Raw genomic sequence first — 18403 nt, forward strand, 5'->3', positions numbered from 1 at the left:
TTTCTCAGATAGTTTATTTGAACTTTTTGACGTGATAACGTCTTATAATTCGATTTAACAGGCTGCACGCACGAGAAAATGTGTCGTTACCTTGCTCATTTGTCGTTACCTTGCCGTTACCTTGAATGAACTGCAAGCGAAAGCGCGGAACGAACAAAGCAAACGAACGGCAACGTTCGACATCTTGCTCGCTCCTACTTAAGTGAGCGTATATGTGTATGTATATGCGCATATGTATATTACATATATAAATTCACGTATTTGTATTTGCATATGCCTTCTTATTGATTATTATTAATTTGATTTACTTGAAGAATTTAAAATAAAACCAAGTTTGTTAATAATACCTGTTGTTTTAATGTTATTATTATTAATTTTTTTATTATATATGAAGGAAAAAATGTATGGTAATATATACCATATACCTTATAAGATATGTTGTATACTAATATATGTATATAAACATGCATATATGTACATATACAATTTCGCGCAATTTTCAAAAAGAACAAATCTATATGTAAAGATGCATACAAGTCATATGGACATATCAAATATACGAATCTATTCCGTACGCAAGCAAATGTAAGCTAATGTGCTTGAACTGCAAGCGAGAGCGCGGAACGAACGACAAAGAGCACAATCGGCCCCCGCGTTCGGCAACGTTCGACATCTGGCTCTGTCCTACTTGAGTGAGCATACGTATGTATGTATATGCGCATATGTAGGTATATAAATTCACATACTTGTATTTGCATATGCCTTCTTCCTGTGTGCATGGCAATGAACCATTTATCTGTTGAGAATAGGACGATGATAGAAAAAGTAGGAAATGAAAGGGAGTGTTTCGAGTGTAAAGTGTTGTTGACTTATTAACGTCTGATGCACAATCGAAATTGAAGATATCTTTCATGAATTTGATAAATGTTTCGTCATTTTTCACGTTTGTGTAAATGTAACTTGACCTATTCCATTGAAATTCCATTTATCTCCTCCTCTCTATCCATACAAAATATCTATCAATCAAATAAAATTAAAATTTTGTTTTGAAAATTGCAACCATTCCATCAATATTTTCTTATGACGTTGTCACGTTAAACTATCGTCAGTAAACCGACTATACAGACAACCTCTTTTTTTATTTCGATGAAATTAATGATTGACTACAAGAAACATCAAATCTTTTAAATTAATTTGGACTCTACTCAGATTTCAGAGAAATAAATAAATATCTAAACTAAAATATTGTTTATAATTCTTTATTTAAATTATATTTTTATCCCTCTGTGTAGCAGCGACACAATCAGGCATCACTCAATACGCCCGTGGTGACGCTGCAGACGCCAATACCCACCATGACCAGCTATACGTTTGGACCGCAAGACTTCTCGATGAGTTCCTCCGATGTAATGAGTTTACAGCCATGGACCACACATCAGGGACTCGTACAGCACTCGGGGTGAGTAGTTCAATTAATTATTTATAAGAGTACATTGTTGTTATTAAGAGCAGGGAGTCAGTAACTATTAACAATAAAGAATACCAAATAAATGTGTTTGAATTATATAAATTAATATTCGATTTAGTCTTTTTCGTTATAATTTAATAGAAGCTCTACAGAAATACCTTAAACAATCCTTTTTTTTTTGGGTGGTTGGTTGGTTGGTTAGCTGGTTAGTTGGTTGAAGTGATGATTCACCAGGAATCCAATTAGCGCTTCCGCAACAAACCAACCACTGAACCAAACCATACAAAAAAAAACCACTGAAAGATGTACAAAGAACAATTTTTAGATTATAAAATTATAAAACTGCGTCTGGAATGAAAAATGTATGTAGATAACTTAGCTACATTTCAGGATTTGGAAGCTAAGACTACCCTCATCCATCACGAGATACAGAGCGAAATGCTCGAGCGCGTCACCGGATGTGGGAACCTCAGAATGAATCAGCCTAATTGCAGTTGAAAAGGAATAAAATTCTAAAAATTGATGCCGACATTTATTTTTTCGAGAAAAAAAATGGTGGTTACCTCGAATTTTTGGATTACAAATTAAAAAAAGAAAAAATCGAAATGAGGAATTTGAGTAAATTATTTGCCAATACGAATTCATTTGAATTCTTTGATAATATTTTTGGATTATTTATATGAAAACTAATAATGAATAATTACATAAATTAAAAATAAGTCCTGACTACTAGGGTCTCCGACATCCTTGACAATAATAACCAGATATAAAATTAATTAATTGTTCAGGATTTCATTGTTATTTTCCCGAGCTAGTTCTGTTGAGGTATCATTTTTTTATATTTATTTGCCAAGTTAAAATTTAAGTAAAATAAAATGAATAATACGAATGAGACACCTACTATACGTTTATCATGTGTAATCTTTTTACTTTTTCTTACATTTCAGTCTCCCCCACCTGGCCGTACCGAATAGCACACCACCGCCTGCCACCTCGCCCGTCTCGATCAAAGTCAAATCCGAGCCACAATCACCGCCACGCGATCTCTCTGGTTGCCATCATCAGCAGAACAGTAATGGCTCGGCGGGAAGCAGCGGCAGTGGAAGCGGTGGCGGGGGTGGAGGCGGCGGAGGATCGTCAAACAACGTTTCCACCTCCAATGCGCTCTCTCTTGCCAATATGAATGCGGCGGCGGTGATAGCGGGCAGCACTGGTGCCAACGGTGGCGGCAACTCAGCGTCCGAGCAAGCTGCTAATTTGAGTGTTCTAAGTCATCCGCAACAGCACCTGGTGATGCCCGGTTCAAGACCTTCCTCCACAGGCCATCTAACGCCGACGCAAGGAGGTGAGAAAACACTCAATTCATTTAAAATATTTTCTTTTCTTACTATCAATATGTATTTAGTAAAATTTTGCTACGCTCCTATTTTATTGTTCGTTAGCGTAATGCAACTTTTTTTTTTCAAATAACAAAATTACATTTTTTTTTAATTTTCATTTTTTGCCGACTGAATAGAATTTTTATAATATAGTTAGTAATGAATATTTTGCTTTATTTTTTAAATGCTGTTGTGCGCCTACATACATACATATGTTTGCAAATAAAAGATAAATATTTTCTACTAAATACCGTTTGAATAACAGCGATTTAGCATAATTTTTCGGCAGCATGTAAATTTTTAGCTAAATTATTTTACTTGTTAATAGATTTTTCTTAAATTCGTAATAACTTGTTTGGCATTTTAATTCAGATTAATTTAAAATAGTGCAAACACCACTTTAACATACTATATTAACAGAATAACAACAAAAAGAAAAACGTTGGGTTATGAATTTCACGGGACGAAGTTTGATTTCTAAAGGTTGCAAAGATAAATTAGGTTAAAGGCGTAAAAGTTAGCTAAAGTTCCGGAAAACAAAACGTGTATGCGACGTACTCTTCGCGACGAAAGTTTTTGTATATTTCTAGTTCAGCAGTGCGTATGAGTAACATCAAAATGTATGGCAGTAATGTGAAAAATTTGGCAGTAGTAGTGAGAGGAAAAGTTGCTCATACGCACCACAGGCACGTTTCTAACCAAGCGTGCTAAACCCCCAATATTTATCTGCACCTCTACTCAATAACTCTTTAACAGTATCCACCACTACATGCATATTATTGAAACTTTTTGTTACTATTTGATTTGTTATGTTTTTTCTCTTTCTCTTTACACCACGCGGTTACCACAATTTGCAAAAAATAAAATAAATGAAATCAAATGAAATCAAATGAAACATTAAACTATTAAAACATTTGCAGTGCTAGATAAATATGAAGGATATCAATACCGCTCGCAACTGGGGTCGAATTCTAGACTATGGAATTTCGCCGGTAATTTGGCCAACAAAATAGTAACTTTTAATTCAAAGTATATAAGCGCACAAATTGACATATACATGCATATACTACATACATACATACAAACATACATACTTGCATACAAGCATACTTACATACATACATACCTATATCCCTAAGCCATACCTAAAAATTTGAAAATGTACAAAAAAATTCACATTTTAAAAAAGTATCCACAAATACATATTCCCGCGTCCACAGCAACACACATAAACCACATAAATTTTAATTATTGTAATCATTATTGTTCTTGTCTGTTCGCCACTGCACTTGTGGCTACCTCTCTGGCAGGTGTTTGGTTTATGTGTTAAGATTATTGTTCTTTCTTTGTGTTTTTGGTTTACTTTGGCTTAAGTCTTACGCCATTTTTCCACCTTTTCTCACTGGTAGTCCTTTTGTGTAATAAAGTAGCCTTTTCTTAAACACATCCAAGCATACATAAATACATACAGACATATGTATACAGTTAGTCCTTCCAGACGCCCATGAAACTATTTTCGAGCCTTATTTTTACTGTCGTTAACCGGGTTTCCAAAAGTACTGCATTTCATTTCAAATTCACCCCAGAGAACCTTCACTGATCTTAGTTGTATAATTCATATAGTTGTACTACATAATTAACGCTTATACTAAGTATATATACTCAATGCATGTGTAAGTACATATATGATACATTTTTATAATCCAAAGTAACATAAATCTTTATAAGACTAACCTGGCCAGCCAACTTTACAATGCAACAGGTTTAGAAATTTGTGATAGACAGGATATGGGAGTAAGTGCCAAAGGATGCGTACCAAAAAATAATTTTTTTGATCTCCGAAATTGTGCTCTTTTATTTGATATATTACATTGAATTATTTGAATAATTTTTTTTTTTTTTATCTTGACGTCGTGGCATGAAAAAATTAAAAACTAGTTTTTACTATATTTGGCCCCTAATTTCGCTGGTACATTAATTTTTTTTTTTTTTTTTTTTTGCGTAAAATTGGCTGTCGCTTTTCGCGACAATTAGCTGATATGAATGGATTTGAAGCCTTTTATTCAATCTCATATAATCTGCTCAGGTCTGCACAATACTTAAACCACAAACTTTTCTTTATAACAAATCGTGCGCACACTTGTCGGTCAACAAGCAATAATTTGCTTTGCTTTTTGGCTTCTTTATTCCATCTATGAGTTCCAATGCAGATTTGTGTTGGTATTTGTTAAACCACTTATTGTTCATCATTTACGTTCCACCTCCTCTTCAAATGAAATTTTCGAGATAAGTTCTTCCAAGTCTAAAAACATTTAACGTTGGCCCTCAATATCTAAACAGGGTCAAGTCTTCGGTAATAGATGCGCACAAGTATCGTTAGATGATTCCAATAGTCCTTTGAAAATTTGCTAGGGTGTACCTTGTAGGGTGGACCTTTCATAACAAACCAAAAAAGAAATCAAAAACGTCCAAGATAGACTGAAGGAGCTACTTCTTATGAACTACTATTATTATTATTAGAATATTTAAATATCTCAACTCTTTCACCCGATCCATTTGGGGATTGCTATTGGAAATTTTACTGCCTGAATTTGGGGCAAAACTGTAAAAATCCGATGCAGTTAAGAATCTTCTACATGAAATTCTATCAAATATGCCTAATCTATCGCGTGTTTCGCAGAGTCCAGTTATTGGCAGTGAGGCCATTGCAATTATTTATAAAATTGGCCGATTTTATCTCAAAAACTGCCCATTCGCACAAATTATCTATTACTTTTGTTACGCCTGTATGCCATCCTGACACATACACCCACACACTTCCACTTCATCTCTGTGTATGCATTCATATGTATTTATTATAATATTTTTGTTTCATGGTGTTAGTGGTACATTTGTATATACTTATATGTGAAGAGAATTATTGCATGCTTATGAGTAAAACTAATACTTGTGCATCTATGTAGTCTATATGTAACCAAACAATTCAAATGTAGTTGAAAACAAAATTTTGATCTGCATAAATTTGAAGAAAACCTGCAGTCAGTTACGCATGCGCCTTGCTTCGCCCTTGAGTTGCGTTTCCTGCAGCTACCGCCAGCCGCTTTTAGCCGCATAGTTCGCTAACGCCACTAACGACCAGTCCGAAACCTGTAACCAGCAGTCGGCAGCCACAATCCGATTAACCAGCATATCGTGGCGTGCTCGCCGGGCAGTTAGCTATCCAACCAGCTGTGGAACGTTTACTCAATGGGGCGGCCTGCAATGCATGAGTTACTAAGCGAAATACTACTATTTTTTTAATAAAATTGTGTAAAGAAAATAACCCGCAACTGCAACCTCAATCACTCACACAAATCGCCTCGCCTTGCCTTTCCGCGCCATACACTTCACCTCATTGTACAGCCCAAACTAATGAAATAACAGACTTTATAATTTTCAATACAGGTTCGGTCACCCCCACCAATGTGCCATCGCCCGATCTACGGCTAACAGCCAATCAACAGGCGCAACATCAGCAGCAACAGCAACAAGCGCAACAACAACAGCTAAACGACTATGATGGGCCGAATCAGGCGCACAAGCGTCCACGCATCTCCGGCGGCTGGCCAACATAGCCTGTGCGAGAAGTGGGGCATCACAGCAGTAGCGCCAGCGCCATCACCAGCACCAGCACCAGCAGCAGCGGTAACAACAACAGCAACCACACAAGCGCAGCAAACACATCGCCAACAACAGCAACAATAACACTGAGAAATTATCAACAACAGCAACAAGAGCAGCAGCAGTCACAGCATAGCAGCATCAACACGAACAACCACGGCAGTGGATTAGGTGTTGGGGGTGGTGGCGGTGGTGTTAGTCAGCAAATGCTCTCACCCACCGCCAACTCGCCTTTCCTACGTAACACAAACAACAGCAATGACAGTAACAACAACAGCAGCGCTAATAACAGTTCACCTCTTTTGAAACCCCATTGCGGCGGCATCCGCACACCGTACAACAGCAATGGCAGTGCCAGTGCTAGCAACAGCAGCAACAACAACAGCAACAGCACCTTAAGTGGCAACCAACATGCTGGGCGTCATGGTAAATACGCGAGCTACTTGCAACAACAACAACAGCAACGTTTGATAATGCAACAACATCAACAGCAGCAACAGAAAGAACAAGGCGAGCTGAGCAGCAACTATTTGAATGCCGTTGATTGCAGCTTCATTGCGCAAACAAGCCTCTATGGAGGCGCCGCCAGTGGCGGTAGTGGCAATCACACGCCCCAACAAACACATCACGCATACAGCCATGTTGGTGCGGCCACCGGGGGTGGATCAAATCATCACCACCACCATACGCTCGCCCATCACAGCTTAGGTATGAGCGCGATGAGCCACGCCCACAATGTGGGCAACGCCATCATATCCAAGTGAGTTGGCCGTTGCTGAAGAGTGCGGAGTGAGGAGAGGAAACTGGATGACATAATCAACTGTTAGCTAAAATTCGTTGAAACCAATTTACAAAGCCAAGCTTAAATCAACAATAGCATCACCAACCAGCAGAAACAAAAACAAAAACAGAAACAAAAGCAAGGAATAACAATTAGCAATAGGAAAGTTGAAAAGTAAAAGCATCACAGTCCCAGTTTAAGTTTAAGATATGAGTCCAGGCTGACTAGAAAAGTATGAAAGCTGGGCAGTCAACTGCGTAGGCTTCGAAGCTGCAGTTCAAGTGGAAATGAACTTTCGCTTAGTCGAATATCGAAGCTAAGCTTTACGATTTTGCAATAGCGACGCTCGAAGCACACCGCAGGCCGGGAAGTTTGTGGATTAAATATTCATTATAGTGTCATATCGTAAATGTAAGTCAACGTTGCTCCTAAAATTAGTTCAAAAAACAAAAACAAAAATAAAATTTAGCATAAATAAATCAGAGCAGTCCATAAGTGAAAAAGGGTGCAGTGGAATAAACTTAATTTAAAATAAAAATAATTTAGTTTAGTTTCGCGTTAATTATATGAAAGTTGAAAAGAGTTAATTAAGTTACTTTAGTCTAACCTTTGAATTAAGTCACTAATAATAGCTGGCTGAGCTTGCTTACAGTGCACACGCACATACATACGATGCGTGTGTGTGTGTGTATGCATGCTCAACAGAATGATGATGTAAGAATGGAGTTTAGGTGAAATGATGCAAGTAAAATTCAAATTAATAATTCCGCTGGAAACACCGCTGAAAGTCGTGCAAAAGACGCAACAAATATTAAAGTTAAGCAAGCCTAAAAGTATGCATAACTTAAGCTTGGCCTGAATAGAGTTGTTTTGAAAGAATTGGGCAAAATATAGCATTGAGTTAGACGAGCATATTTTTTTATGGTGGAGACTTTTTAATATACCATTACTGCTGAATTTAACCCAAAAATTCAAATGTTATGTAAAATTATTAGCAAGGATTTCTTCTTAGTTATAAAATACTCCTTTTCCTTTAATTTAGTAAAATATTTCGTTCGCTATGAAGCCGAACTTAAGTCACGCATACTTTAACGGGCGCTTTGCAATTATTATCAAAACTACACAGACCTTCCCAAAACAAAGAGAAAAACAAAAAACCGAACAATAAAAAGAAAAAGTCGTTGAATTTTAATTAAACTGCAAAGTCTAATCTTAAGCTCATAACTGTTAATATTTACAATAGAATAATATTTATGTATGTAAAAACTGTTTTTGTGCAGATTAAACAAGCAAATGTTGTTTCAAATACATACACACATACGTACATATATATGTAAGTGTGAAACTCAAGAAATTTGTATAAGACAGTGTGTGGCAAGTAAATGTTAAGTTTAAAAGATTTACCTTAAGTTTTATAAAAACCATAAAAAATTTAAAGCAAAAAACATCTGAATAAAATCCAAATTAATGGCTAAGAAAGAAATGCATACACACTTACATACATACATATACAAAATCCAAATACGTAATTGCATGCGAGTCAATCACAACAACAATATTATTCATTAAAACAAAAAAAACCCAATCGTCATTTTAATTAATAATATCAAATCGATTTTCTATTTCTTTTCATACAATATTTTGCGCATTGTACTAGAATTTTAAAGTAGTGTAAGCAATGATTTCAATTAAATTCATTTTAAATTATGTGTTTTCATTTTTGTTTTGGTAAGACAGGCAAACGAGGGGTAAAGGCAGTATACACACATACACACTCGCTAAATTTTTACTTAGCTGACGCAAACTTTTAAAGCTCCATTTTTCTCAAATTTAGTGTAATTTCTAATGAACTTAGGGCTATGCCCTATGCCCATCCAATGCCCATCCAATGCCCATCCAATGCGATTTAATGGAGTTGTAATTTTTTTTAGCTCTTTCAAGGTTGTATACACAAAAGATTATAAACATTTGAATCAAACGAAAGCAAAGCGAGTTCATTAAACATGGCAGCAGTAGGGCAGCTGATGCATTTGTGTCTTCCGACGCACAGTGCGGCCGATTCCCGAAAAGCTGGCCAAAACTCAAAAAATTAAGTAATTGATTCAAAATTTCTTACTCGGGGGTTGTCGGGGTCGCTAATTACGAATTTGATCTTAAAATTTTGAAAATCCACCCCCTTCCACCCCTATTGGCCACCCCCTCACGTGAAATAGCGTATATTCAAGAACATAATCAAGATGCATGTAAATTTATATGTTTTCGGGGTCGCAAGGTAGCAAGTGGTAGCAGCTGAATCTTGTTTTATTCAGTAACCATTACTTTTTTGAGTAACCTTTAATAGGTTTCAAAGCAGCATATGACGGCGTTGTATTACTATACAGTTTGAAAACTCAAATTTTATAGAAAAAATTGCAAAAAATGTATCTACGTATTGCTGCAGCTAAAAATTTTGTGTCGAGGTATTGATATGTACTAAAGATTTCTCGTATTTTACTAACCTTCCGAAGGTGATTCCATTTGGTTTTGTTCAATTTTCTCCATTACAAAATCTTTCAAATGTGTACAACTTTCACTATTCATCGACAGTAATACGATGCTCAAACGAAGGCCACGTTGCGACTGAAAATACAGAGGATACTTAGGGTACAGGACGTTGCTATGAACGGGTTTCACTACTCAAGGCATTACTGTAGCCAACCCAAAGACAAAAAAACTCTATCTAGAAACTTTTTTTTTCGACTTTTGGTCAGCTTTTTGGGAATCGGCCGCACTGTGCGACGGGTACATTCGGATGTCAGCACAAAATTGAATTACGAAACGCATTGCTTAGATCCAAATTTGTAAACTGAAAATTGAGATTTTGTAATGCATTTCAAATCAAAAGCTATTATGCACATTTTAAGGCGAATCTATCAAAGGTGGTATCGGTAAATCAGCTGATTTGTATTTCTTCTTTCGCCGTGTTCATATGGCTGTCAGCACAAAATGAAACAAGGCGAATTCATTCTATGTTTGCTACTTTGCCAGTACTTTCCTGTGACAATCAAACGTACAAAACATTGTTGTTGGTCTAGTGAAACCACATTTAATGATTACGCCTTGAATGAAAGCTCCCAATGCGGCCTTGTGAAAACACTTACAGTTTTTAAGGGTATAGAAAAATCAAATAAAGCAAGTCAGATACAACCTTATTTCCAACCAGTGAAAGAAATGCTTTCGATTAAAAAATTTTCTTTTTTCCGCAGAACAGAAAAATGCCATTTTGATCGACAGCAATTTTTTTTTATTTTTATTTTTTTTTTTTGAATAATTTTATAAAATTATTCTAAATTAAATTTGAAATTTGCAACGATTTTTCTCGTATACCAGCCGTATGCGGCATCAACCGGAACATGAGGCGGCACTTGCCAATGCCGTATTTGGCAAAGTTCGAAAATTTTTAAGGACAAACTAAATTGAATTGATAATTGAATTATAAATGGTTGTCATGGTAATTGAGGAATTGAGCTGCTAATGTCAAAAACTGCTAATGCATTGATTATTGTATTGAGATCGAAGAACTTGAAACTTGGAAAAAATAAATTTCGTTAGTTTTCGGTTGGAAAAGATGGCCACCTAACTAATTAAAAATAATTTTCAAGTACTACGCGCGTCAAGTGAGCTTTGCAAGAAATTCCAGAAAACGCTTTCACCGCAATGAAATGTAAAAACATTTCAAAATTCTTAAAAACTTTTTAAGGATGCACTCGTTTTTTCAAAGCATCTATTATTCAAACGTTTTAGTTTTGCTTTTTTTGTTGCTCAATAGCTACAAGTTTTTCTAGCTTGTTTTATGGACTTTTCCACAGCTTAAAACTCAATCAAAGCATAATCATTTCCATCACGTAGGTGAAACTGAAACATCGAAAGGTTCGAGATTTTACTATTTAATTTATATTAAGAAAATCCTTAGTCATATTTATAAACCAGTTTTTATTTAGCAAATACTTATAGTTTATTTTTTGTCTAAACAATTACTTTAAACTACGTGTAAGCGCATGAATATGAGCAAGGAATGATTATATAAATAAATTTTCAGAAGTTTGTGCATTCTACCCACAGCGCGACTTCAGAAACATCATTTCAATATGAATTTTATGCTACGTTAAGTTTTGCAGTCATAATGTTAATATTTGTTCGCCTTAGTTATAATTAAATGTAATAATTCAAATTGGAAGAACCACACACACGCACTGTGAAAAAAGTTTCTAAAAACAGGCATAACTCACACACACACACATACTTGTGTATAATTTAATGCACTGCTCTGAAACTTAGCCGTTCATTAATGCTAGTGCCTACCCTCACTCTTTTTGCTACATACATATATACATATACACATACATAGATATGTGGAATAAAAAGAGAAAACACTTTCAAATATTTCGTTTGATTTTCATATACTTACATAAATTATTTTTTCATTTAATAATCACAGACTGCTTCTGGCGGTTGGGCTAGAAGGCCACAACAACAAACTGGTAGTAAAAATTTTATTCTCAGCTTTTAATTTAGGTGCCTATTTTTAAAGAAGTTTATGAAACTACTTACATTTAAACTTTATTTGCTTATAATTTCCAAATGTTTAGTTTTAATATTTACGTTTTACGATTATTGGAATGAAAGTTTTGAATATACTTAAATAAAAATGAATGCAAAATTTTTAATTTTCACTTGTCTCGTTGATTTCTTTAAAGTTTTATTTCACTTCGAATTTGTCGCTTCCTCTTTCATCTATTTTTCAGTTAGGAGGATAGCGCAAATCGTGTACATTGAGAAAAGAGAGAAAATTATATTCCTCAATAAAATAAAATTAAAATTAAAACAGTCCGATTTTTTATACGCGAAACATGGATATTGTGCTCTTCTTCTTCTTGATTGGCGCGATTTTGGTAGAGTTTAACAAAGCTCGTTCTCGTGCTAAGCGGCGCCAGTTGGGCATACCAAGTGAAGCCAAGTCCTTCTCCACCTGATCTTTCCAACGCAGAGGAGGTCTTCCTCTTCCTCTGCTACCACCAGCTAGTACCGCATCGAATACTTTCAGAGCCGTAGCGTTTGTATCCATTCGGACAACATGACCTAGCCAACGCAGCCGCTGGATCTTTATTCGCAGTTCATACAGCTCATTGTTCCAACGCCTGCGACACTCGCTGTCGCTTTCGTGAAAAGTTTCAAAAATCTTCCGCAGAATCGTGCTCTCAAACTCTCCAAGCGTCGTTTCATCGGATGTTGTCATCGTCCACGCTTTTGCGCCATACGTTAGGACGGGCATGATGAGAGCCTTGTAGAGTGTTAGTTTTGTTCGTCGAGAGAGGATTTTTCTACTCATTTTCCTACTTAGTCCAAAGTAGCACTTGTTGGCAAGAGAGATTCTACGTTGGATTTCCAGGCTGACATTGTAATCGGTGTTAATACTGGTTCCTAAGTATACGAAGTCCTTTACAACCTCAAAATTATAACTGTCAACAGTGACGTGGATGCCGATAGGCGATTGCGCCGACTGTTTGTTTGATGACAGGAGGACTGCGTTTTGTCCTCATTCACCACTAGACTCATTCTGTTTGCTTCTGTACTACTTTTTCACTCCTTCTGAATGGTGACATATGCATGCGCTTTAGTGTGACATATTTTGTGGAAATTATATTTATTTCTCTTATTTTTTAGATGGTTTTTTGTTTTTGTGTATACTGAGTACTAGCAGAGAAAAATCAATTCAAAATAATGCTCACAATACTTGTTAATCTTGTTTTATATTTTGTGGTTTTAGCTGCATGAGAACTATGAATATTTATAACTATGGTCAGTAAAGTTTGGCAAGTCTTCATGAATCGTTTAACGCCAGAACAACACTTCCAAATTGACTTTGAAAAAAATAAAAATAAATCTGTTCGTGAAGTTCACAAAGTACTGGCGGCATCATCGGTCCTTATTTCTTTCGAAATGAGGAAATAGCTGCCGTTACGGTGATTGGCGAGCGCTATCGAGTCATGCTGACTGAATTTTTGTTTCCAAAATCTAATCAGCTAAACATTGACGGCATTTGGTTCCAAAAAGGCGGCGCAACTTGTCATACAGCGGGTTTCACAATCGGATTATAAGACTGATGGAGTGGACATATGCCGGATATCAGCGTTGGGCATAGTGCACTAAATATTTATCGCAATAAGCGGATTTTCAAAACACTGAACAACTGAAGACTTAAGGATAATGAAACCCTTAGTTTAACTACAACTCAAAATTACTGATAATGCAATTTATGGGTAGTGCGAAATGCTCAACCCTGCCGAATAACACATTCGAAAAATAAATGTAACGAAATCATCTGCTGATTATAATAAAAAAGTCATTCCAAGAATATTTCTGTTTTGTTTTATCATTTTAAGTTCTCAAGTCCTTGAAAAAACACCCGATATATCCATTTTACCATTTCGAGACAAGTTTCGCATTTTATTTCGAATTTAAATTATTTCCGAATTTCTTTAATGAATTTCTCTGCACTCGCATGCAACTCTAGAAAATAAGCTCTTCGAATCCCAACTCATACTTGTATACGTACATGTGCAATGCATACACCTACACACACATACATACATCACTAGTTGGACGCTACAATATCTGCATAGGCAATTTAAGTGAATTTGTTGTTCTATAGTAAATGTCAATTCCCATTTGAGGCAACCTAAATTAAGATGCGATGATGTGAATATAACTGTAAATACTGCAACCTAAGACAACACAGAATAATAATAATAGTATACGTAAAAAGCCATGTAAATTAAGGACCTTGCAACTGAAAAAACCAACAAAAAAAACTTTGAAAACATACAAAAACTATTATTTGTAGTGTTTAAAAAATTAAGTGATTACACACTGAAACAGTTAAGGGAATCGTATGAAAAAAATTTTAATTACCAGGGTTTCGCACATTAAAAAAAAAAAAACAAAAAAAAAAAATTAACTTTGCAAGTGGTTGAAGAATCATGCAAAAACATGAATCACCTATTTTTAATGGAAATCAAGCCGTTACACAAATACATGCAAATGAATAAAACAAACAGTAGTTAAAAGTTTGAAAAATATTATAGAGAATTATATTTATGCCACCTGTAGTAGGTATATACATATGTACACACATGCATACATACATATACACACATATATGTAGATAAGAAACTACCGGGAAGTAGCTAGTGAATTTTTTTTGGAAGAAGACAAATTTAAATTTAAGACTTTGCTGCACAGAGTTTCTAAGCGTAGATATGTATTTACAAATAGATGTACCTACATTCATATGTAAGTGCAAATGTATGTACGCGCTTTAAGACATAGTAAAATAACGGGTATATGTAAGTAAGGGTTTAATGGTTATCATCTCCCTTCCCACACAAATGCAGGATTATACTCGTCTATATATTTGAAAACCCACAATCAGAGATAAGAACTGGCTCATGCCGGTGCCATTGATGCATCGGCGCTATGCACACACACACAAGTGCATGTGTCGTGGGTATTAAGTATAGTGAATGTTATTGTTGATGTTTTTGTCAAACCAAATTTTTGCGCAGTTTACAAGGTCTCATGCAGCCCTAACTTCATACGTATGTATACACCAGGGCGCATCATTCTGCTTAGAAAAAAAAAAAAAAAAACAAAATACAATTAGAAAAAATAAAAAAAAATTTAAAAAACAAATTCCAAAAAAATTGCTTCAGATGATAGAAGAGTTTAAGATTAAAAGGTATTAAAAAAAATTTGCCAGGCTCAAAAGGGTGAGAAAATACCTTTCAAATATTACCATTAGAAATCCAAATTGGTCAAAATTTGGTTGAGCTTTTCAAGTTTTCTTCAAAGCTACCTTCCGACAAAAAGTAATATTTGGTAGAAATACCAAAACTCTTTTTGGTGAAGTATGTAAATAAAATTTATTGAAAAAAATTGACTGCATGAAACTTTGTGAATTCCCCAAATATTTGAAAAAAAACCAAATCGATGTTTTAATATGATTTGCAAAATAAAATTTCCAATTTCCATTTGTTCCTTCTGTTTAATGAGTTCAACAATGAGGTAGCAGGTTTTTCTCAATTAAACTTTGAATAGTTCTTTAGATTAAAATTCCCACCTTTCCCTTGTATACCAACTTGAACAAAGAGTTCTCCGAATCCGCAAAAGTGATATTATATATTAGGAGCGCAACTTAGTTATCTCTGTTTTTTTTTATGCAAATACAACTTTATTCTGAAAAAATGGTTACAAGTGAATCATTGAAAGTATTGCCCTTCGCTGGCTACTACTTTTTCCCATCTTTCTGGTAGATCTCGTGTACCGTCTTGGTAAAACTGTGCATCTTCATCATAGAATATTCGGTCCCCCGAATTTGAATTTCTGTAATGAATCCATTTTTCATCACCCGTCACGATGCGATGAAGAAACCCCTTCCTTTTTTGGCGCTGGAGCAGTTGTTCACAGGCGAAAACACGACGTTCGACATCCCTTACTTTTAACTCATAATGAACCCAAGTCCCCTGTTTCTGAATCATTTCCAAATCATGCAATCGCTTGGAAATGGATTGGCGGTTAACTCCTAATACTGAAGCAAGCTCTTCTTGCGTTTGACACGGATCCTCATTGAGCAATGCCTCCAATTTAGCGTCTTCGAAGGTTTTTGGCCTTCCTTCACGCGGACGGTCGTCAACATTAAAATCACCGTCTTTGAAGCGACGGAACCAATCTCGGCACGTTGTTTCACTTAAAGCAGCATCTCCATAAACTTTTTGTAGCTCTCCATGCGCTTCAGCCGCCGATTTTTTTTCGAATGGAAGAGGAAAATCAACACTTCCCGCAAATGACGATTATTCGGCACAAAATGAGATATTTTCAGAAAACCAAAAGTATATGATAGCAAAACAAAATCACTAATGTGCGGAAGCAGTTTGTTTACCATATGTCTAAGCTTGGTTTATGACGTTTAGGTTATGTTAGAATCAACTAGCACACACAGCTGGCGGCATCTATTGACTTAGTTGCGCACGTAATATTATATAATATATAATCACTTCGGCTAGGGCGGCCGCCAATAATAAGTGATATTATCGCCTTCAAAATACTCCCCATCAACTGCAAAGCACAGAGCTTTAAATGCAATGGGCTTTTTAGCCTGAGTATTTTAAGAATTACCAAATTTCTCGGTGCGCCTTGGCTCGGTTATTTTTAATTTCTTTCGGCTTTTAAAATGCGTTCCCCGTAGTGGTTTCTTGAGTTTGTTTTCACAGTGAGCCACATCAGGTGAATTCGATGGCTGCTGGATGGCATTCGTTTCGATCTTGGCCAAAAATTCACGGATGATGATGGCACTGGGCGACGGTGCGTTATCATCTCACAAAATCCAATTTTTTTCGTTTTTGGCGAATTGCTTCACATAAGTGTCTCATAACGCCCGAATAATAATCCTTAGTAACTTTCTGACCTTCTGTCAAAAATTCGTGGTTTACAATACCGTGAGCATTGCTTTGTTTTTTTACTGAAAACTTCGTTTTTCTCTTGTATTAGTTCATTTGGGGCTCTCCACTCACTCGCCAAGTGTTTGGATTGTGTGCCATACTCATAAAGCCACGTATCGTCTCCAGTAATGATGTTTATGAGTGTACGGTTGGATTCGCCTTGGAAATCATATATTTCGTGATATCAACGCGGTCTCTGTTTTGAATGAAATTCAGATCCCTCGGCGCTAACCTTGCAGCAACACGGCGCAAATCCAAATCATTAACTAGAATGCGCTGAACGGATCCATAAGCAATGTCCAATTACTCTGCCAGGTTTTGCGGTTACTGATCAACTTTTCTTTCATCTTATTTAAATCTTAATCAGTTTTCGATGTTCGTCATCCGCGACGGACTCATGATCTCTTCTGAAAGGTTCATGTCACTCATAAACGGCTGATTACTTTAGAGTATCACTACTGAAACAGTTTGCCAACATTTCTTTAAATCCATTTTTCATGCAAAATTTAATACAAACTCGTTTTTGCAAATTCTAATCCATTTTTAAAACTGTAAAATATCGAAAGCACCTGCAGAGGTGGATTTACTCAAGACGGCGAATGAAAGTCAATCACAGACATGGCAATCGAACAAACAAAAACAGAACTTAAATTAGTTGACTTGGAGCATCACCTGACGGTTGTTCCGGTACTGTTCGTTGGTTCTGTCAGACTTCTCTATAATAATAGTTCCCAGGAAAACGTAAACGCAGGTATAGAAAGCCGGCCAGGAGAAATGGACGCTCAAATTTTCACAACTTCGCCAATTGACTGAGATCTTGAGATATCAAGCAATCATTCACAAAAATGCAAAAAAAAGTTTAAATACCTTACCCCCTCTCTTACACTTTAACACAATAGGGTTATCTGGTACAAGATCATGCAGGTTCTGCTGTGATGAAGAGGAGTCTATGGAGCACTTAATCACCAACTGTGAGGCATTAGGCCACAGGAGACACAGAATCCTGGGCTCGTACCTACTAGAGGAGCCAGACCTACAATTGCTCCCTCCTAAGAAGCTGGTTCGATTCCTCGGTTTACTAAATAATTATAATTAAATAATTACGGGCGCACAATAGATCAATCTGGTCGCAGTCAAGCGTACAACCATTACTATTACCATTATCATTACCATTACCATTACCATTACCATTACCATTACCATTACCATTACCATTACCATTACCATTACCCCGCCTCTTATCAGGTCTCACATCAACTTGATTTAAAATAATAAAAAAGACCAAAATTTAAAGAAAACTGAATTTGGATGCGACTTTCGCTATGCTTCTGCTTGATTTCAAGATAAATAGTTACAAAAATTAATCAAAACCACTTCGAAAAATTTGGCTACCTCATTGAGAATTCACAAGGACCGTTTAAACCATATTTTTTCCAAACAACTTGCTTTCAACTTTTCGTTTCCAAAACTCCACTTTGTAGTTGCCTTAAGAACAGTGCCTCGTTTTTACAAAATAAAACTAAAACTAAAAATTACAAATAAAAATAAAAGTATTTAAAAGTAAATAAATGTATTTAAA

At 35.9% G+C, this 18403-nt stretch overlaps 1 protein-coding gene across 10 annotated transcripts in view; it reads left to right on the forward strand.

The window, feature by feature from the left end:
- Positions 1 to 6466, forward strand: part of LOC129243566 (myocyte-specific enhancer factor 2) — a 119048-nt gene extending 112582 nt beyond the window's left edge. For 5 of the 10 annotated variants that reach the window (XM_054880669.1, XM_054880677.1, XM_054880672.1 and 2 more), the window contains 4 exons: positions 1293 to 1459; positions 2416 to 2813; positions 3768 to 3839; positions 6271 to 6466. In XM_054880669.1, the coding sequence (XP_054736644.1) occupies positions 1293 to 1459; positions 2416 to 2813; positions 3768 to 3839; positions 6271 to 6461 (828 nt within the window). In that variant the 3' untranslated portion in view covers positions 6462 to 6466. The remainder of the gene's footprint in view (positions 1 to 1292; positions 1460 to 2415; positions 2814 to 3767; positions 3840 to 6270) is intronic. The other 5 variants (XM_054880674.1, XM_054880675.1, XM_054880676.1 and 2 more) reach the window with 3 other exon arrangements.
- Positions 6467 to 18403: the final 11937 nt, after the last annotated feature.

This window comes from Anastrepha obliqua, chromosome 4 (genome assembly GCF_027943255.1).
Source record: "Anastrepha obliqua isolate idAnaObli1 chromosome 4, idAnaObli1_1.0, whole genome shotgun sequence".
NCBI lineage: Eukaryota > Metazoa > Arthropoda > Insecta > Diptera > Tephritidae > Anastrepha > Anastrepha obliqua.